This window comes from Psammomys obesus, unplaced genomic scaffold (genome assembly GCF_907164565.1).
Source record: "Psammomys obesus unplaced genomic scaffold, mPsaObe1.curated_primary_1811, whole genome shotgun sequence".
Classification (NCBI taxonomy): Eukaryota; Metazoa; Chordata; class Mammalia; order Rodentia; family Muridae; genus Psammomys; species Psammomys obesus.
The window spans coordinates 1,383,227-1,405,103 of NW_026596064.1; the positions used below are offsets into that span (position 1 = coordinate 1,383,227).

General features: G+C 49.1%; 1 protein-coding gene and 1 non-coding gene across 2 annotated transcripts; both read left to right on the forward strand.

The window, feature by feature from the left end:
• The first annotated feature begins 2,048 nt into the window (after positions 1-2,048).
• On the forward strand, positions 2,049-21,472 carry Eif4g1 (eukaryotic translation initiation factor 4 gamma 1). Its single transcript, XM_055624781.1, is given in 35 exon segments — positions 2,049-2,172; positions 2,891-2,947; positions 3,147-3,240; positions 3,507-3,593; positions 4,072-4,092; positions 4,652-4,828; positions 5,069-5,138; positions 7,033-7,145; positions 7,927-8,019; positions 8,222-8,288; positions 8,536-9,271; positions 9,273-9,343; positions 9,869-9,957; positions 10,042-10,228; positions 10,333-10,466; positions 10,569-10,727; positions 10,878-11,066; positions 11,251-11,448; positions 11,844-11,990; positions 12,393-12,629; positions 12,777-12,881; positions 12,980-13,139; positions 13,369-13,469; positions 14,090-14,192; positions 14,454-14,556; positions 14,760-14,986; positions 15,120-15,238; positions 15,363-15,535; positions 15,804-15,929; positions 16,067-16,148; positions 17,540-17,638; positions 17,747-17,881; positions 17,990-18,071; positions 18,203-18,343; positions 20,838-21,472. Coding segments are annotated over 33 exon segments (4,776 nt in total). The 5' UTR covers positions 2,049-2,172; positions 2,891-2,947; positions 3,147-3,180; the 3' UTR covers positions 21,023-21,472.
• LOC129689886 (small nucleolar RNA SNORD66) lies at positions 13,202-13,276 on the forward strand. The gene has a single exon (XR_008722203.1). It is a non-coding gene; the product is annotated as a small nucleolar RNA SNORD66 (small nucleolar RNA).
• Positions 21,473-21,877: the final 405 nt, after the last annotated feature.

Sequence of the window (21,877 nt, forward strand, 5' to 3'; positions counted from 1 at the left end):
TGGATTATTTGCATTTGCTTAATGATGCCTTCCCCAGAAAGTAAAAGAAAGTACATAAGATCCTGGATCCAGACAGAGGAGTCTGAGATGAGGAGAAAGACAGACATATAGAGGCAAAGACAATAGGATGTGGCTTGAAGTAGCAGAGGCAGATGGGAGGAAAAGGTATTTATTTCCAGAGACCATGCTTAATTTTGCTTAGCTAAGTATATAGAGTCCAGGGAAAGGTGGAGGAGGAAATTAATATAGAAATTCAGGCTCAGGCTGGGTGGTGGCGGTAGTGCATACTTTTAATTGCAGCACTCAGGAGGCAGAGGCAGGCTGATCTCTAAGTCAAAGGCTACCCTGGTCTTCAGAATGAGTTCCAGGGCTACACAGAGCAACACTGTCTCAAAAATTCAGGCTCAAAGCCAGATTTAAAAGTGTTTAGTTTTGCTAAGAGTTCTACCTGAGAGTAGGTAAATGACAGAATCTCTCTGGATGAAGCTCTGGGTGTCAGAGCCAGTTGATAAGGAAAATGCAGCCAGAAGTGGAGTAGTAGACATGGGAGGTGAAGGGGAGAAGACAATTTGGTGGGCTTTACAAAAAAAAAAAAAAAAGTATTACAAGGTCAAGGTCAGTTCTAGGGGTTGAACTCGAGTCTCCAGCCTCGATTTATTATTATTATTATTATGTATACTATGTTCTGTCTGCATGCCAGAAGAGGGTACCAGATCTCATCATAGATGGTTGTGAGCCACTTTGTGATTGCTGGGAATTGAACTCAGGTCCTCTGGAAGAGCAACCAGTGCTCTTAACCACTGAGCCATCTCTCTAATATCCCCGCCCCTGCCCCATTTTAGACCCCGGCTAGATTTTAGACCAGGCTGGCCTTGAACCCACATCGATCCCCCTGCCTCTGACTCCCCGAGTGCTGGGATTATAGGCGTGCATCATCCGCCCAGCCATCCTGGCCAGCTTTTAATGTGGGTCTTGGGCAGCAGATTCAGCTCGCTTTGCTTTCTTTCTTTTCTTCTTTCTTTCTTTCTTCCTTCCTTCCTTTTTTTTTTTTTTTTTTTTGAGACAAGGCTTCTTTGTGTAGTCCTGGCTGTCCTATAACTCTCTCTGGAGACCAGGCTAGCCTCATACTCAAAGAGATCCACCTGCCTCTGACTCCAGAGTGCTGGATTACAGGTGTGAGCCACCACCACTAAGTTCAAATTTTCCTATTTTTAAATATTTATTTTATATGTGTGTGTGTATTTCATGTGTCCATGTACTGCATGCCTGGGGCCTGCAGAGGCCAAAAGAGGGCAGGATCCTAAGGAATTGGAGTTACAGACAGTTGTGAACTTCCATATGGGTGATGGGAATTGAACCCAGGTCCTTCTGAAGAGCAGCTAGTACTCTAACCATTGAGACATCTCTCAGAACTCTTCCTATTTTAAAGCTGATGGTAACTTATTCCTGCCAATCTCCTTGCCTCAGCCATCAGAATTCTGGGGATCACAGACAGCACCTGCACACTTTGGGATTCCTTCTTCCATTATGATAGAGTTTTCTCTGCCGAACAGGCTGGTCTCGAACTCAAAGAGATCTTCTGCCTTCTGCCTTTCCCTAGGAGCGACTGACATTTTTGTAAACAGCGAATGTAAACAGTTTTTGTAAAAACTGCTTCTTTAGTTCGAACGCGTCAGTTTTTGTTTTTTTTTTTTTTTTTCTGGTGCAACACTCAATTTCCTTTGTTAATTAGGCCTATCAAAGATCAAGTCTACAGCCTTCCCAGAGGCTGCATACTTTGTATGCACGAGGGCAGGACCGCGTTTAAAGTCGGCACTCAGCTCCCAGCCGGCACTTCGCTCAGCACTCACGCGCTCAATAAATGCTTGCGCAAAGTATGAATGAACTAAAGAACCGCCAGAGCCTCCGAGGGGGTCGGCCTGGGAGTTCCAAAGTTCGGGAGGGGACACGGGGGCGGGCAGTGCGCGTCACGTGATAGGGTGGAGCAAATCCCATGTGCTTCCCCGGCGCCAGCGCGGCTCCGCCCTCTGCGCCGGTCACGTGGGGCGCCGGCTGCGCCTGCGGAGAAGCGGTGGCCGCCGAGCGGGATCTGTGCGGGGAGCCGGAAATGGTTGTGGACTACGTCTGTGCGGCTGCGTGGGGCTCGGCCGCGCGGACTGAAGGAGACTGAAGGTAAAGCCGCCATGTCCGGGCCCGACCCGGCCCCCCACCCCTCCCCCCCGCATCCGCCGCCATCCGGCCCGGGGCCCGCCACCCTGCGCCGCAGCCCAGACGCCCCGGCCCCGTGCCCGCGCCCAGGCCCTACTCGCCAGGCCGATCCCCGGCCCACGTGTGCCGAGCCGGGCCCGGGTGGGGGTGGGGAGCAGGGCCCGGGCTGGGAGGGCGCTGGGGTGGCGGCGCGACAGCCACCTCCGCCCGGCCTGGTCCGCGGCCCGGCGCAGGCTGCGCGGCGCAGACCCGCCGCCCCCTCCCCCTGCGGGGCCCGGGCGGCCGCCGGGAAGTGACACGTTGTTCTTTGGCACTGGCCGCGTTGCGCAGGGCAGGGAGGCGGCGGCGGGCAGGGAGGAGCCCCCAGCCCCGCCCGGCGGCCGACCCTCGCTTGCCCCGAGCCGGCTCCGCCGCCGCCGCCGCCCGCCCTGCTGGTGCGGCCGGACTCGCGCCCTTCCTGGCTTGTGTTCCCGGGCGGCCTCAGGCCTCTCCGGCCCCGCGCGAGTGCCCCGCGGCAGGCTCCGAACCCGGTGTCCCCGGGTGGGGGGTGGGGATACCACGGCCGAAGCAGCCGGCTTCATTTGTGATCCGGGAGCCTGGTGCCAGCGAGACCTGGAATTTCCGGTCTGGTTGGTCTTGGGCCCCGTGGAGCCAGGTTGATACCCTCACCTCCCAACCCCAGGCCTTCGGATGCCCAGAACCTGTAGGCCGCACTGTGGACTTATTCTTAACCGAGGGGGTGAGTGAGGGGACTGTTTGAGCAGGCAAGGGTGGGGTCGGGGTGATGCGGTGTGTCGGTGGGATCCACAGGCTGTATCTTTTCTGTTCTGCACTCCCTTGGCACCTCCCTTGATCCAACACTTTTGATACATTTCCCCCAGCCCATTTGCCATAAGCTTGGGTCCTTTCCCCATTCCGAGCTCTGCTCTTTCCAACAGGTGCTGGGGGGACCCTGATGTGGCACCAAATGAAATGAACAAAGCTCCTCAGCCCACAGGCCCCCCACCCGCCAGGTCCCCTGGACTCCCACAGGTAATCAAGGCTAAATGAACAGGACTCTGGTGGGGTGGAGGTCATGCAGCTCTCAGTTTTCCCACCCCCATCTGTGTTAGGGCAAAGTGCAGCTGCCTGCTGCCAAATTGAGATAGGGCCCCTGGCTGTCCCTGGGGCTGTCACAGGGAGGGGACATGTGGACTGCTGGGGCAGTTACTGCAGGTCTGCTCCCCTTATTTCACCAGCTTGGGTTTAGGCCCCACCCAGGCTTTCCCTCTTGCTGAACTCTGGTCTCTCCCCTTCAGCCAGCGTTTCCCCCGGGGCAGACTGCACCGGTGGTGTTTAGCACGCCACAAGCGACACAAATGAACACGCCTTCTCAGCCCCGCCAGGTGAGGGGCTGTGGATAGAGTAGGGGCACTGGTGGGAGTTTGGGAAAATGTGCTGCTGTTTTGGGCCTAGTATGGAAACTGTGGAGGCTGTGTAGTTGCCACTAATTCCCTGACAGTTGCTCCATGTTCTCTCATGCTGTGGTAGTTACTCTTGGTGGCTGACCCTTTGTGAAGTTTGTGAGAGTGGCATTACTGGGTCTTCATGCCTTTGAGAATTGGGTATGGGGCTGTGGGCCCTGCCTTTTTATCTATTACGCTAGGAGGTTGCCATTACCCTGTTCCTCTTCTCCTCTTTCTCTTTGGACTGTGATGAGATAAACATTCGAGCTGTGCTTTCTTTTTTTTTTTTTTTTTTTTTTTTCTGTTCTCCAAGTTCTTCCCAAGTGGAAGGTTTCTTTTCCTACCTACTTCACTCCCCTTAACCCCCTCCACCACCTTGGGGATAATTGTCGTCTTTCCTGTCCCCATGTGCTCTCAGGGAGGATTCAGGTCTCTGCAGGTAATACCCCATACCTAGTCCTGAGCCACCTCTTTGGTGTCACCCCATCCTCCACCCTAGGCCATAGCTAGGCACAGGTTGGGATGTTCAGGGTGGGACCTTGTTTGCTGTTTAGGTCTTTAGTTTGAGTCCAAATACTGCATGTTTGAGGTTAACTGTTGAGCAAGTATCTCAGAATTGGAAAACAGATGCATGTAGCAGTTGCCCTCAGTTCATGAGATGGAGTAGTGCATGCTGGGGAGTGTGTTGTCCAGAAGGGCCTTACATAGGCATGCTGCATCTTGATGTCAGGAACTTTCTGTGGCCGGGTAGTCTGGAAGTGACTGGGTGTGCATGACAGTGAGAGCATAGGATACAGAGAGAGTCTTCATCTCTGTGTGGAGGCAAGGATCAGTACAAGAGGCCACTTAGCTGTCAGCTGGTCATTCGGGTCTTGGAAGGATTGGTCTCCATGTTCTAAAGCCTGTAGTGCTCTTCAGCTTGTATGAACGTTGTGGAATGCTGATTTTGCTGTTCGTTCCCTCTTAACCCTCAACTGCTTTCTTCTTTTTCCTAATAGCACTTCTACCCTAGCCGGGCCCAGCCCCCGAGCAGTGCAGCCTCCCGAGTGCAGAGTGCAGCCCCTGCCCGACCTGGCCCAGCTGCCCATGTCTACCCTGCTGGATCCCAAGTAATGATGATCCCTTCCCAGATCTCCTACTCAGCCTCCCAAGGAGCCTACTATATCCCTGGACAGGTGAGGCTGGGGGCTGGATGCCAGGCTACCTTGTGCCTCCTTCTCCACCTCTCCTTCCTGACACCTGACCCTCTAGACCCATTTCTTATATAGAGATGGGACTTGTGCTCATTGTCTAGGCTTGGCTTATCCTACTTCATAATCTGATACAATGTTCGTGGCTTTCCTCATCTCCTTCTTTTCCCTCCTCTCTCCCCCAACCCCTATCAGGGGCGTTCCACATATGTTGTCCCAACACAGCAGTACCCTGTGCAGCCAGGAGCCCCAGGCTTTTATCCGGGTGCAAGCCCTACCGAGTTTGGGACCTACGGTAAGCAGGGGAAGGAGTCATGGTGAGAGTGCATGCTAGGGAACATCTCCAAATATTCAGCATTTCTAAGTTCTAAGCCTTTCCTCGGCATGCTTTTGATTGTTAAAATAACAGAAATAATAGGTGGTAGGGATTGCTGCCTAATATTTAACTTGGTAAATGAAGCTTTGATCTTGCGTAGAGAGTTGGAGTCTTCTCTACTTGAAGAGGCACAGGATCAAGTCAGGCGTGGTGGCCTTTAATCCCAACCAGCACTCAAGAGGCAGAGGCAGGCAGATCTTTGAGTTTGAAGCCCACCTGGTCTACATGGTTCCAGGACAGCCAGAGGTGTATAGTGAGATCCTGTCTCAAAGAAAAGAAAAAGGGGAAAAAATAAAAAAAAAAATAAAACTATAGGATCAAGGCCTTCAAGATGGTCCTGTGGATCTAAGCACTTACCCCTTGCCTGATGACATGAGCTTGATCAGGGGGACCTAGCTGGTAGAAAGAACTGACTCTCACAAATTGTCTTCTCACCTCTACTCTTAAGCCATGATATTCAGGCATGCACACACTAAATGAATACATAAACATCATTTAAAAACCAAAGGGCACTGGGCAGTGGTGGTGCAGGCTTTTATTCCTGGCACTTGGGAGGCAGAAGCAGGTGAATTTGTGAGTTTGAGGTCGCCTGGTCTACAGAGTTAATTCCTGGACAGCCAGGGCTACACTTAAAAGCCCTGTCTCAAAAAAACAACCAACCAACAGACAGACAGATAAAAGAAAGGGCTGGAGATACAGCTTGGTGGCTAAGAATGAATTCCTCTTGCCAAGCCCAAGTTCCATACTGGTACCCCTGTTACGTAGCGCACAACTCTAACTGTCAACTCCTGGGGGATCCAGCGCCTCCAGATTCTTTGGATAGCTACACATACATACCTCCACAGAGACACAATAAAAAAAATAAAAGTAAACTAAAAGAAATACAGGCTGTGACTTGAAAGCCGAGGTAGCGGACTTTTTATATGGTGCTTTCATAGTTTAGAGACAGTACATGGATTTGAGTGGTTTTTGCAGATATTTATGTTTAAAGAATTATTCTGAACTTTATGATAGTAGGTTTGGTTTTTAAGACAGTCTTGCAATGTAGCTTTGGCTTGACCTACCGCTTGCTTTGGAAACCAGGCTAGCCTCAAACTTGCAGTGATTCCCCTGCCTCTGATTGCTGGAATTATAAGTGTGTGCTACCATGTTAGCTTATAGCAGTATCTAAAAATTTTTCTCATCAGGAAGATGTTAAGTATGTACTTGTAATACATACATAGTTGTGTGTGTGGTTTATACAGATAGGTACCATTGATACTTTCAGAAGGAACAAGTGGGAATTAGGAATGAGTTACAAATTGACTCCACTTTGGAAACAGTTGCTTTAGGGAATTAATTTTTATTTCTCTTGGGCCCAGTGTTACTTTTTGTTACGGTTGCCCCTTGCAAAGGGCTGAATTAGGAATTGGAGTCAGCTTAAGTGGTTTGGAAAATACTTTTTATTCCTGCCAGAGAGTGGATTATGCCTCATATTGAGAGTGTATGTGTGTGTTGCTGGGGTGGGTATATATATGAGTGCCTTGTGGGGTAGAACAGTACCTGGGAGCTGATGTAGAGAGAGGAAGGAGTTCCTCCCTACAAGGTGTGTGTGTGTGTGTGTGTGTGTGTGAGGAATTCTTGTAAACGCAGTTCAAACTGGTTCCCCTGCTTTGACAGACACCTAATTCCCTAGGGAGGCGGGCAGGGCAGGGCGAGGGGCCGGCTATATGTGATGAGAGGTTCTGTAGTGGGAGGTGTTAAAGCACATATTAGTCTGTGTTTGGGTCCTGATGCTGTCACGAATCTTCCTCTCTGTCCTTCTTCCCCCAAGCTGGTGCCTATTACCCAGCCCAAAGTGTGCAGCAGTTTCCTGCTAGTGTGGCTCCTGCCCCAGTTCTGATGAACCAGCCACCCCAGATTGCTCCTAAGAGGGAACGAAAAACTGTAAGTAGCAACAAGGGGCTCTGGGACACCTGGGGAGGGAAACTTAAGGTCTGGAATGTTGTACCTGTGGGAACAAAACTTCCTAGACCTTCACCTGAGTATAAGGTCTGTGGAATAAGAAGGTCCCTTGTAAGGTAACCGCAGTGTAGAAGCGACTCATAGGAAGGCTAAAGTGGGCAGCAGGAAAGTTTCCAAGACACTTAGACTCTAGTAGGTTCACAAGATGTGTGATTGTTTGGGGGTTGCTGTGGTTAGCTTTGGAAATGGTTTGTTTTCTGTGCTCCTCACTCCCTTAGTCCTGGAAGCTCTGGAGGCCTACGCCTCTGCTCAGTCCTCAAGCCCTGGGCATGGTGCCCAGAATAGGGTGCCAGGGCTGGGGAAGCCGCTGAGTCACCCTGGCTCCACCTACTGCATCTGGGCCCTACCCCTAGAGATCAGGCCGACTAGCCACAAGTGAGCTGGCTGGATGCTAGATGGGGGTCTTGAGCCGTAGGATGTGTGGCCATTGACTTAGGGGTTGCTGGTGGGTAGAGGGGAGGGAGGGAGGGGCATTGTGATGTACAGGGCTGCTCTGTGAGGTCAAGAGTCTTAGCGGTGGGGGCCAGGGCAGCGACTACAAGAGCAGCCGGATGGGTTGACAGTAGAACTCATGGGGTTTCTGGCACCCACCCACCTGCTTCCCAGTAGGGGTGGGAGGTTGGCGCAGAGTCTTAGGAGTGGGACAGGGTGGAGAGGTGGGCTCCTTCTGCTTCCCACTCATCCTATAGCTTTTTTTCCCCAGATCCGAATTCGAGACCCAAACCAAGGAGGGAAGGATATCACAGAAGAGATCATGTCTGGGGCCCGCACTGCCTCCACACCTACTCCTCCCCAGGTACTGTCAACTCTTTGAGTGATACCTTGTCTTGAACTGCTATTCTGCCCTGAATTCCCAAGTCACTTGATCTTTTCCTTCACCTAAGGGGTTTATTTCCCTGCTTTCCTGGATTTCTAGGCAGAGCTAAAGTAGAAATGACTCTAGTAAAGAAGGGTGTGGAACTCTTCGGTGCAAATTTATAACACTTTGTGTCCTGCAGACGGGAGGCGGTGTGGAGCCTCAACCCAATGGGGAGTCGCCTCAGGTTGCTGTCATTATCCGGCCAGGTAAGGAGGGTAGTGGCACAGCCTTTATGGGGAGGTGGGGGAGTATGAGGATTTAAAGTTGAACTGAGTACCAGAGAAGAATGATGTAGGTTTCATGTAGTGGGCTTGAAGTTAGATGAGAAGTAAGAACAGCCTTGGTGGGAGAAGTTGGGATGTGGGTTGAGAGTGTTAAATTGGAGGTAACCTTGGCTGGGAGGAAGAACAGCAACAGTGAAGGACTTGCTATCACACATTCATTCTTGTGCAGATGACCGGTCACAGGGAGCAGCCATTGGGGGCCGGCCAGGACTGCCTGGCCCAGAGCACAGCCCTGGCACAGAATCTCAGCCTTCATCGCCTTCTCCAACCCCATCACCACCCCCAATTTTGGAGCCGGGGTCTGAGTCTAATCTTGGAGTCCTCTCTATTCCTGGGGACACTATGACAACGGGGATTATACAAATGTCTGTAGAAGAAGCGACCCCCATCTCTTGTGAAACTGGGGAGCCATATTGCCTCTCTCCAGAACCCACTCTTGCTGAACCCATACTGGAAGTAGAAGTGACACTCAGCAAACCCATTCCAGAATCTGAGTTTTCTTCCAGTCCTCTCCAGGTTTCCACGTCCCTGCTGCCTCACAGGGCGGAAACCCATGAGCCCAATGGCGTAGTTCCTTCTGAGGATCTGGAACCAGAGGTGGAGTCAAGCACAGAGCCAGCTCCTCCCCCTCTTTCAGCTTGTGCTTCTGAATCGCCTGTGCCCATTGCTCCAACTGCCCAACCTGAGGAACTGCTCAATGGAGCCCCCTCACCACCAGCTGCGGACTTAAGCCCAGTCAGTGAGCCAGAGGAACAGGCCAAGGAAGTTGTTTCATCGTTGGCACTGGCCACCGTTCTCTCTCCCACTCCACCTGTGGCTCCTTCCAATACTTCCCCTGCTCAGGAGGAAGAAATAGAGGAAGAAGAAGAAGGTGGAGAAGCTGGGAGTGAGAAGGGAGGAGAGGACCCCCCCCCTCGACAGTGCTCCTGTCCCAGCCCAGTTGTCTCAGAGTTTGGAGGTGGCAGCAGCCACCCAAGGTAAGCGGTAAGCAGGTGTGGCTAGATGATGTTGCTCATTCTGGCAACATCAGAGGGCGGTCAGGTCTCCTCATTGACCTCCCATTTGGAACCTTTTTGATTTTTGAGACTGGGTATTTAGCTTGGCTTGGACTGTTTAGGAACTTCCTGTGTGAAACAGACTGGCCTTAAGGAGTTCTCCTTGCCTCTGCCTCCCAAGTGCTGGAATTAAAAGCTTGTACCACCTTTTTGTGCGTAGCCTCCCACAAAATGGGCTCCCATTTTGGCTCAGTGATAGACTTTAAGAAGTAGAGTAAGGACTCGGGTTTTTTTACATAAGGCTATGCTTGAACTCCTGGGCCTTGTGTGTCTCTCTCCCAAGTTTTGGAATTAGAGGAATGTGCCACAGTGCCTGGTTTACAAAGAGGATTTTCCAGCCTAAAGTGGGAGTGATGGATAGAAGAATGATGTGACTGGTTTTTATTTTTTTTCTCATGTTAGGGATACTTATTATTCACACCTTGTCATCCTTTCTCCTCCTTTTAGTGGCAGTATCTGTGCCAAAGAGGAGACGGAAAATTAAAGAGTTAAATAAGAAGGAGGCTGTGGGTGACCTTCTAGATGCCTTCAAGGAGGTAAGGGAGCAAGAAATTGTTGAGGGGAGATGGGACAGTGAGTGTTCATTTATGATTGAACTGCCTGTTCATCTATGATTGAAGGTGGACCCAGCAGTACCAGAGGTAGAGAATCAGCCTCCCGCAGGCAGCAACCCAAGCCCAGAGTCTGAGGGCACTACTGTGCCCCCACAGCCTGAGGAAGCAGAGGAAACCTGGGACTCTAAGGAAGACAAAATTCACAATGCTGAGAACATCCAGCCTGGGGAACAGAAGTATGAGTACAAGTCAGGTGTGTTCAAGGAAAATGGGTGGTTGAGCAATACTTTCCTGTTTATGTGAGAAATGGTATCTTTATGTCGGGACATAGTGTGACTGATGCATCCTGTCTTGCAGATCAGTGGAAGCCGCTGAACCTTGAGGAGAAGAAGCGTTATGACAGGGAATTCCTGCTGGGCTTTCAGTTCATCTTTGCCAGTATGCAGAAGCCAGAAGGGTTGCCCCATATCACTGATGTGGTGCTGGACAAGGTTGGTGTGTTGAGGAAGGGTGGGTTTGACCTGGAAGGGCCTGAGGCCCTCAGAGAAGTCAGCAATCCAAACCTGTTTCTAAGACACACATCTTCTTTGCAGGCCAATAAAACACCACTTCGGCCACTGGATCCCTCCAGATTACCTGGCATAAATTCTGGCCCAGATTTCACTCCATCCTTTGCCAACCTTGGCCGACCAGCCCTCAGCAACCGTGGGCCCCCAAGGGGTGGGCCAGGTGGGGAGCTGCCCCGAGGGCCGGTGAGTGGGGCTGGTTGAGGGACAGATGGGTAGCAGGGTAGGATCTTGTGTATCTCATCCTTTGGGAAGAAGTCTGTCTCAGCTGTGTGGTAATGGGGTTACGTATTACACTTGATGTTCTGTCTTCAGTTGTCTTCATCCCTTGTCTAGCAGGCTGGCCTGGGACCCAGGCGCTCTCAGCAGGGCCCACGAAAGGAAACACGCAAGATCATTTCCTCGGTGATAATGACTGAAGACATAAAACTGAACAAAGCAGAGAAGGCTTGGAAACCCAGTAGCAAACGGACAGCTGCTGATAAAGATCGAGGGGAAGAGGATGCTGATGGAAGCAAAACCCAGGTACCGGCGGGTCTTGCCTTTAGTCTCCATCTCTGCTTCTCAAGATTTGCCTTCTGAGCCCCACTTCTGTCGTGTCCATCCTTACCAGTGGGCTCAGTCCCTACCATTTTGTATTGTCTCAGCAGCCTGTGTTTATCTTGAGACTTCACTAGAGCCTCTCTGCTTTATCCTCTCTTCCCCACAGGACCTGTTCCGCAGGGTGCGCTCCATCTTGAATAAGCTGACACCCCAGATGTTCCAGCAGCTTATGAAGCAGGTGACACAGCTGGCCATTGACACCGAGGAACGCCTCAAAGGAGTTATTGACCTCATCTTTGAGAAAGCCATTTCAGAGCCCAACTTCTCTGTGGCTTATGCCAACATGTGCCGATGCCTCATGGCGGTTAGTTTCTGCCATTTGCTAAGTCTTTCTTACAGATTTTTTTCGTGCTTAGTTTTCTTTAATTACCATTTTACCTTATTATGTATGTAGTTGCATGTCTACCACAGATAGCATGATTACCAGTCAGGAGAACTGATGAAGTCAATTCTCTCTTACCTTTATGTGAATTCGATCAAACTCAGACTGCCAAGATTGCATTGCAGACTTCTTCACCCATGAAGCCATCTTGTTAGCCCAGATATTTTCTAAATCTTACTGTCTGTCTTCCTACATCTTCCTGGGGGTCCTGGAGTCTGCTTTCTTGGTTCCCTCTTGTTATGACAGCTAAGTGTGCAGTACGTTATAGGCTTTCTCTGCCCTGGACTGATCTTAGTGGGATATTCTCTGGCCTGCAGCTGAAAGTGCCCACTACAGAAAAGCCAACAGTGACTGTGAATTTCCGAAAACTGTTGTTAAATCGATGCCAGAAGGAATTTGAGAAAGACAAAGATGATGATGAAGTTTTTGAAAAAAAGCAAAAAGAAATGGATGAAGCTGCTACGGTGAGAAAATATATTGGCTATAATACGCTGTACTCAAACTACCCTCCCCACCAGTTAGAGCTTGACTCTAGAGGTCTGGGGACAGTACAAAGGCTGTTGGGGTCCACCTTCAAGCAGCAGTGCTTAGTGCCCAGTTGGCTGTCTGGCTAAGGAAGAAGAGGTGTTAGCCAAGTGGCTGTGTGGCTTTGTTCTTAGCTTTATTTTTATATGTATCTTTTGGGTGCGTGTGTGTGCCAGGTGTCGGGAGACCAGATGACGGCACTGATTCCCTGGTTCTGAGCTGTCACGTGGGTGCTGAAAACTGAATCAAGGTCTTTTGCAAGAGCAGAAGTGTTCTTAACCACTGATCCATCTCTCCAGCCCCCTGATTATTTTTTTGACATAATCTTTGTCCTGTGATAGGCAGAAGAGCGGGGACGCCTGAAAGAAGAGCTAGAAGAGGCCCGGGACATAGCTCGGCGACGCTCTTTAGGGAATATCAAGTTTATTGGAGAGTTATTCAAGCTAAAGATGTTAACAGAAGCAATAATGCATGACTGTGTGGTCAAACTACTCAAGAACCATGATGAGGAGTCCCTGGAATGTCTCTGCCGCCTCCTTACCACTATTGGCAAAGACCTAGACTTCGCGAAAGCTAAGGTAGAGGTTCTGGGGTGTGGTCAATGGGTAAGGCATTTGGGCCTGATACTTGCTGACAACACACTACAAGCTGAGAGGTCTGGGATGCTTAGCCAGTGTCAGAGGTGAAGTATGAGAAGTTACTGACCTGATCCCTTTGCTTCCTAGCCGCGAATGGATCAGTATTTCAACCAGATGGAAAAAATAATTAAAGAAAAGAAGACCTCATCTCGTATCCGTTTTATGCTGCAGGACGTACTTGATCTGCGGCAGGTATGCATCATCTTCATTTTCTACTCCAGTTCCTGATGCTACCTTGTCTGATCCCTGCTAAGCCAAAAATAACTGCTGTTTTTCTTTTGTTCCCAAAGAGCAATTGGGTGCCACGCCGAGGGGATCAGGGTCCTAAGACTATTGACCAGATCCATAAGGAGGCTGAGATGGAAGAGCACCGAGAACATATCAAAGTGCAGCAGCTCATGGCCAAGGGCAGCGACAAGCGTCGGGGTGGCCCTCCAGGCCCTCCCATTAGTGAGTTTGAGGTTGGGGCTAAGGAGGAGACAGGCTCCTGGAGGGTATGAGAGCATTATGCTTTCCGCTGATGACTGCTGTTAGTGCCACGTGTCTGGGCCACTGAGACCACGTGATGGGATTGAGGATCTGAGGAACAGAGGCTGAGGGTGGCCTGAGAAGGGGTTGCTAGCACTTGTTATTCCAACATGCCTCCCCTGCCCCTTTTTTTGTTTTTTTTTTGTCTCAGGCCGTGGCCTTCCACTTGTGGATGATGGTGGCTGGAATACAGTCCCCATCAGCAAAGGCAGCCGCCCCATTGATACCTCACGGCTCACGAAGATCACCAAGGTAGGGTTTTATTCTGGAGTGGGTCAGTTGGAGGGTGAAGAGATGAAGCAGGCATTAGTCCCCACATCTCGGGTGGTGATAGCTGAAATTTTAGACTATTTAGAGCCTAGTTAGGTGAAGAGTCACCACTTACAGGATTTGTTCACATTGGTCTTAGCAAACTGACAACACCAGCATCAAACTAAGAATGAATTTACATATTAAGGGATTGAAAGAAAAATAAAAGTGATACTCTATGTTGTATAAAGTGTAGAATTTGAACTCAGTGATTAAGAGCACTGGCTGCTCTTCCAGAGGTCCCGAGTTCAATTCCCAGCAACCACATGGTGACTCACAACCATCTATATATAATGTTTTAAAAATGTATAGTATACTATGAGTAATTACTTGATACAACAAGTTTCTCCCTTATGTGCTAAACTGTGTCTACACTGTAGTGGCAGAAGGAGTAGTAGCCATAGGCTGTGGATTACAAAGCCCTCAAATATTCAGTGAGCTATGTAGTCAGACTTGCCTTGTCCCTCATTTGGTCCATTCCTCTAGTGTGGCTGTGTGTGGTAGTGTTGGCTAAGGGTTTAAGCTAGGTCAGTCGTGTGAGTCTGCTGTCTTTTCTTCTGCAGCCTGGTTCCATCGATTCTAACAACCAGCTCTTTGCACCTGGAGGGCGACTGAGTTGGGGCAAGGGCAGCAGTGGGGGCTCAGGAGCCAAGCCCTCAGACACAGGTAGGAAGCTGGGCAGTTGTTATTCTCATCTCCCTACACAGGAAGTTCTCAGAATAAGTAGTTACAGAATGAATATAGGAGGCATGTACGTGATACCATGGAATGAATTACTTTACTGTTATGTGGTGACTAAGCATTCTAAACCATAAGGGGGGTGTATAAAGTAAGGAAGTGATTGAGATTTGGTAGTGTGATTTCTACCTTCCAAGGCCCAGCTCTTGGAAGGTAGAAGTAGGTTAATGCAGTTTTCTGTTTCCCTAGCATCAGAAGCTACTCGTCCAGCTACTAGCACCTTGAATCGCTTTTCTGCTCTTCAGCAAACATTACCCACAGAGAACACAGAGAACAGACGTGTTGTACAGAGGTGAGAGTTCCGGAAGTGGGCTTGTTTCCGAATGCTGTAATTGGGTTTTAGTTTCAAAGCATAGGGATTCTCATACTTGTGTTGCTTGGACATGTGCTTGGTAAACAAGAATAATTGAGACCCAGCAGTTGCCCTGCATGTTGCAGAGTCACATAAAAGTGCTGGAGCAGTACAGGTGAGAAACAGCGTGTCTCATCTTCCAGGAGTAGCTTAAGCCGGGAACGAGGTGAGAAAGCTGGGGACCGGGGAGACCGACTAGAACGGAGTGAGCGGGGAGGTGACCGTGGGGACCGACTTGATCGTGCCAGAACACCTGCCACCAAGCGAAGTTTTAGCAAGGAAGTGGAGGAGCGAAGTAGAGAGCGGCCTTCACAGCCTGAGGGACTCCGAAAGGCATCTAGCCTCACAGAGGATCGTGGTCGGGATCCTGGTGAGAAGGAAGGGAAGGCTGGCAGAGGAATGGAGGAGGAGGCTGTTGGCTGATGTGGGACTCAGTGCTGCCCAACTTTCTGGGGGAGCTCGACTCAGCTAAGATGAGTAACTGAGAAGTTCTTCCCCCTTAGTGAAGCGGGAAGCCACTCTACCTCCAGTGAGCCCTCCAAAGGCTGCACTCTCTGAGGATGAGGTGGAGAAGAAGTCCAAGGCCATCATTGAGGAATATCTCCATCTCAATGACATGAAGGTTGGCACTTAGAAGGGAGGGACTAGTGATTGCTGGGAAGGGTAGGGGAGCCATGCTGACTGGCATGGCTTGTATGTGTGGGCCCAGCAATTATGGTTTCTTCCTGGGTCTTTTCCCTCCTCAGGAGGCAGTACAGTGTGTTCAGGAGTTGGCTTCACCTTCCTTGCTCTTCATCTTTGTGCGGCTTGGCATCGAGTCTACCCTGGAGCGTAGCACCATTGCCCGTGAGCATATGGGGCGACTGCTGCACCAGCTGCTCTGCACAGGGCACCTCTCTACTGCCCAGTACTACCAAGGGTATGATGAATGTGGGCCTTCTGTGTCCACGTACCCACCGATTCCTTCTTCTTTCTGGGATTTCGGGAACCTTGGATTAAATGTGTAGGCCACCTAGTCTATCAGCTTTGTGAGGGGTAGAAATAGCTTTATCTTGAGATTGTCTCATGTCTGGAAAATGTTTCTGGGGAGCCTCCACATTTGATTCTTAGTCACGCTGTATTTTCCTTCAAACAGAGTAAGAGTCTGGCCCATCTCCAAATGCCCTGACTTCTCATTCTTTTTTCAGGTTATATGAAACACTAGAATTAGCTGAGGACATGGAAATTGATATTCCTCATGTATGGCTTTACCTGGCAGAACTGATAACACCCATTCTCCAGGAAGATGGGGTGCCCATGGGAGAGCTGTTTAGGTAAGCCCTCCCTCCCTCCCTTTGTGGATGCAAGAGAGAAAGAATAAAGGGAGACAAGTTGAATACTTATGTTTGGAGAGGGATGGAGTAATATTGAGGGCTGTGGAGTCCATCAGGGTTGCTTATTTTTCTTACAGGGAAATTACGAAGCCTCTGAGACCCATGGGCAAAGCCACTTCTTTGTTGCTGGAGATCCTGGGTCTTTTATGCAAGAGCATGGTGAGTTGGGCGATTCAGAGGCTTGAATGTGGCTTTGGCTGCCCTGGTGACTGGAGCCTCTTGGTTTTTTTTTTGATGGCCTGGAGTATTTGTATTGCCAGGGCTACTTTGATACCAGAGAGAGGAAAAGTATTAAATAGTAGGTAGTTCTGCCTGGGCTGAAGGAAGATTGGTAAAGAAAAAACACTAGACCCATGGCTAATTCATTTGACTAGTATTTCTTTGAACATTCACTACATACTGAGCCCCTGGAGGGTTAAACAGTATGAACTCCTACTTGGTACTGAAAAAGCAAGAGATGGGAGCTTCAACAATTAGAGTGAAATGTGAAAAATAGGGAAAACAATATTTTAGTACCATCAAGTTTTAAAAGTGCTTGGCAGTGCTTGTTTGCAATAGAAGGCCTTCTTTGAAGAACACTGGAATTATTTTATGGAAGTTAGTTGGTGACTGGACTATAAAGCTTTGAAAAAGGCAAGCTGGACTATAAAGCTTTGAAAAAGGCAAGTTGGGAGTGGTGCCCTTGGTGGTGAGAAGTTGGGGTATGTAGTGTGAAGAGTTTGGGTGTTTAGAACTTGGAGGGATAGGGCAAGGTTGAAGGAGACTCAGAGGACTTTTTGTGGCCGTGTGGGTTATTATTACTGAATTTAGGAAACCAATACGTATATCTGTTAGTTTTTTTGTTGTTAGGACAGGTTTTCTCTGTGTAGCCCTGCCTATCATCATGTACCACCTGGCAGTTTTTGTTTTGTTTTGTTTTTTAAAGCCAACATTCATTTACTTGGGATAATGGAAAAGCTCAGTGGTTAAGAGGAACAAAAATACTTTTAAAAAATCTTATATAATATATGTTTTGGGTTTTTTATTTGCAAATTATGTATGTATATATGTGAATGATAATGTGTGTTCCATGTGCCTGAAGAGTTCAGAAGAGAATGTTCGATCCCCTGGCCTTATGGGTGATTGTGAAACCACTGTGTGGGTGCTGGGACTGAAATAAGTGTGCTCTTCACTGCTGAGCCGATCCAGATCTGAAAAGCGATAAAATTAAAAAAAAAAAAAATTCGACAAAGCTGCTTGAGAAATGTAGGTGAAATATATGTGCTAGAATGAGATTTGGTTGTTTACCTTTTTGAGACCCAAAAGTTTTACGCGTGCTAATGGATATTTTTCCTAGAGGCATTTCCCCATCCTACTGTTACAGCAGTGATGGTGGATGAGTTCCTGTTACTTGGGATGTGTATTTGATCTAGGCTTGGAAGAGTGGTGCCTGTGTGGTATCTGTGTGGTATACTTAGTTGGAGACTGTTGTAGAATTGTTGAGTCCTAAGAGCCATGGGCCATGTGTAAAGGTAGGTATTGAGATGCTGAATTGGTTTTTTGTTTTCCAGGGTCCCAAAAAGGTGGGGATGCTGTGGCGAGAGGCTGGGCTGAGCTGGAAGGAATTTCTAGCGGAAGGCCAAGACGTTGCCTCATTCGTGGCTGAACAGGTTTGAGACTGGAGTTTAGTTACTGTGCATTTGGGGCTAGCTGATCTCATCTTTCCCTCATCTTTTCCACTGTAGTCTTGACCTTGGCTGTGGGTCATTTGTTTATAGAAGGTGGAATATACCTTGGGAGAAGAGTCTGAAGCTCCTGGCCAGAGGGCACTTGCCTTTGAGGAGCTGTGCAGGCACCTGGAGAAGCTGCTGAAGGAGGGCAGCAGTAACCAGCAGGTGTTTGACTGGATAGAGGTATGTTTCTCCTGGATATTGGGGGAATGATAGAGGTAGTTTTGGAGGTGGGATGGTTTGGGAGGTGACCAGAGTGGATACTTACGGGCCATTTGTTTTTCTGCACAGGCCAACCTGAACGAGCAGCAGATAGCATCCAATACATTAGTTCGAGCCCTCATGACAACTGTCTGTTATTCTGCAATTATTTGTAAGAAGCCAGGGAGATGGTGGGACAAGGGTGGGCCAGGCAGAAAAATGGAGGGAAAAAAAATGGTCGTGGCCCTTCTAGGGCCAAACCAGGTGAAGTCTGCATTGTTCCACTTGTCTTTTTCTCTGTAGTTGAGACTCCTCTCCGAGTGGATGTTACAGTGTTGAAAGTGCGAGCAAGACTGCTACAGAAATACCTGTGTGATGAGCAGAAGGAGCTACAAGCACTCTATGCCCTCCAGGCCCTTGTAGTGACCTTAGAACAGCCTGCCAGTAAGAGCCAGGCTGCAAGGGGTGGGTGGGGGGGAGAGGGACTGCCAGATAGAAGAGGGTAGTCATGGAAGATACCCAGCCCAAAAAAAGTGGGCAAAAAACCAAAATGCCCTGCTGGTTTGATTGACACCTTACCTTACCCTCTGCTTGTTTCCTTGCCTACAAATGGAATGAGTTAATCTAAGCCTTGAGGGTTGATTGCCTGCAGGCTTTGTGCTTGACCAGTTGATGACAGCAATGCAGAGGTGATAAACAGTAGCATCTTTCAGACATCATGTGCCCATTCTGTCTGGCACAAGGCTGAAATGGTTGGCTTACTTTGCCTTCTTATCTCATACCTATTGTTGGTTTATCTCCATTTTCTGAAATGGAAAAATGGAAGCTTATGAACATGTGTGAGGTTTACAAATTGAGCACGTGGGTATTTTCGGGTGTTGAAGTAACTGTAGTGAGGAAATAGAGCACAGTTCTGTGCTGGCCTGGAATCAGTGACAGCATGAGTACTGGAAGATGTGTCTGAGAGGTGATGGGTAGGAATTGGTTAACTGAAAGATAAAGAAGCAGGCAGGCCCTGAGTTGGAAGAAAGACACGAAAGAGCTGCTGAAGGAAGCTAAGTATAGGAGAGTTCAGCAGTCATGAACAAGAGGGACTGGAGAAATGGGGTGGAGGATACTTTAGACCAGGTAAGTAGTGTAATGGCAGGGACTTTGCACTGGATGGAATAAGATTTGTGGGATTGTAGGCCAAGAATACAAGAGTTCAAGCTAAGCATACCCTATAACACCAGAGGTAGTGGGGTGGGAGGGCTGATGAAGACCCTGTTTCAGAGAATACTCACCAACCCCAGCCAGTCATGGTGACACTCAGGAGACAGAGGAAAGTGGGCCTCTTGTGAGTTCAAGACAACCAGGGCTACACACATAACAACAAAAAAACCAAAATGGGGCTTGAAGCCTAAGTACCTTTAGAAAACTGTCAATTAGCCCTTGACTTCATTTTGCAGTGGTTGGGGAGAAGGCACTGCAGCTTGCCTTGATGGGTCCTGCAGGGACCTTTCTCCAATGTGTCACAAAAAGAAGATATGGGATTGCCTCAAGAATAAGAACCCTGGCAAACTGGAGGACACACAGAGGGCAGGGCTCTGTGAACAAAAACAAAGTTTGGTATAGGGAAATGGTTAAAAAATGGTTAGATGCTACATTTTGGTAGGAGCCTAGCTAAAAATTTAAAACTCTGGATACTAAAACATTGAAGTCTTATAGCAAAATACAGGATTTGATAGAATAGAGGCTGGGAGTTCTGAATTGAAAAGACATAGTTGGCTAATACAGGAAGAAAAGCAAGTATAAAAAATCTTGTTCAGCTATGGGGTCTTAGAGTCTTGTGTTAAAATTGGACAACTGTGGGCTTAAATGTGTAGGATAAATGAGCAATTGTGTAGTGTTCTCTGAGAGTGCATGGGTTTGAGTGCAAGTGTGGGATAAATGAAGGGTCAGCTGTACCTACAGACAGGTGGAATGCCCAGAGGAAAATGTTTTGGCCTAAACTTCTCGTAGTTGGTAAGCCATTAATTGATTTCACCTTTGAGCTGGGCTTGAGGCCCTTGCTTCATTCACTCAACTGTAGTTTGTGAGGAATGGGATGGACAGTGTTCTGGGATTGCACTTGAGGAAAGCCTCTGATGGCTAAAGACAGGGTCAGAGGAGGTTCCTGAGGGACTCATCGGGAAGATGGTAAGAGAAATGGTACCATTGGCAAAGAGTATAGCACTCGACAGAGTTCAAGTGTAGAAAGAAGAGGCAACACTTAGGATCTGTTGGTCTTGGCCTCTCCAATGCTGGACTTGAACTCAGATGCTGGTTTCTAACTTCAGTATTTTGAGTTGGAATTTTAAGTCCTCTTGCCCCTATATTCCAAGTAATGGGATTACAGTTGTGGACCACCATGCCTAACATTTTTCCTTTTTTTGTTTTGGCTTTTTGAGACAGGGTTTTTCTGTGTAGCCTAGAATAGGCTAGCCTTGAACTCAGATCTGCCTTTTTCTGCTTCCCCAGTGCTGTGTGTGCCACCACACCCAGCCCTCCCTTTTCTCTCTTGAGACTATGAGACATAGTCTCACTTACGTAGAACTAGCTGGCCTAGAAAAATTTATTGCAGACCAGGCTAGCCTCAAACTCAGAGATCTACCCTCTGCTTCCTGAGCATGCACCACCCCTTTTCAGAAAGTGTTGCTAAGCTGCCAACTTGGTATATTGATCTTCCTGCCTCTGTCTCCCAAATATTTGGGGTTACATGCCAGACTTTTTAAGGATTGCTAATGGCCAAGTAAAGTCATTCTTGGGCTGGTAGTCTGTCATGAGATTAAGCATTCTGTTGGGAGACCTAATCACTGAATGCCGGGATGGTAGGTCAGGGCTGTGTTTTACTGTCTCAGGGAGCTCAGGGTACAGAAGGCTTGGCTAGTCACCTAATTGATGTCCTTGTGGCTTGCAGACCTGCTTCGGATGTTCTTTGATGCTCTATATGATGAGGACGTGGTGAAGGAAGACGCCTTCTACAGCTGGGAGAGCAGCAAGGACCCTGCTGAACAGCAGGGCAAGGGTGTGGCCCTTAAATCTGTCACAGCATTCTTCAATTGGCTTCGTGAGGCTGAGGAGGAGGAGTCTGATCACAACTGATGGAGGGTGGGGCCGGGGACTTGGAGCCATGGACACGTGGATGGCCCAGCCAGCCAGCCGCCTGGACTGCAGGGGGGCGGCGGCAGCAGTGGCGGCAGTGGCAGTGGGTGCCTGTAGTGCGATGTGTCTTGAGCTAATAAAGTGGCTGATGAGGCAGGATGGCTTGGGGCTGCCTGGGGCCCCCCTCCAGGATGCTGCCAAGTGTCCCTCTCCTCCCCCCAGGGCACAGAGATATATATAAAGTCTTGAAATTTGGTGTGTCTTTGCGGGGGGGAGGGGCACTACCGCCTGCCTCTAGGGTCCTTTTTTATTTTCTGAAATCACTCTTGGGACTGCCGTCCTCGCTGCTGGGGGCATATGCCCCAGCCCCTGCACCACCCCTGCTGCTGCCTGGGCAGGGGAAAGGGGGGGGGCACGGTGCCTGTAATTATTAAACATGAATTCAATTAAGTTCACTGCCTCTTTACTGATCTCCGTTGGAGGAGGAATGTGGCTAGGTGGGCATCCTAGCAGATTTGATACTGTTTCATTGATACCTGCCGCTTTTCCTATTAGTAATTTTTGGGAACCTGGGGAGTTGCTCTCCTGGAGGGTTGGGCTCTCCGGATTGGCTTAGCATGAAGAAAGATTAGTGCTGTGGGATACTTGAGACTTTTGCCCCTACCGTATTGACCTAGGTCCAGGGTTTGAGACCCTTAGAGCTGTAGAAGCCGTAGAGGGGGTGCATGTAAAACGGCTGCCTGGCCTACCGGCTTCCTGCCTCAGTATGGCTCAGTTGGACGGGAGATGCAGGCTGTTTGGAGACCAAGGCTGGCACTGAGTGGTTGTGACGTAGGCTTGCCCCGCCTGCTCTGG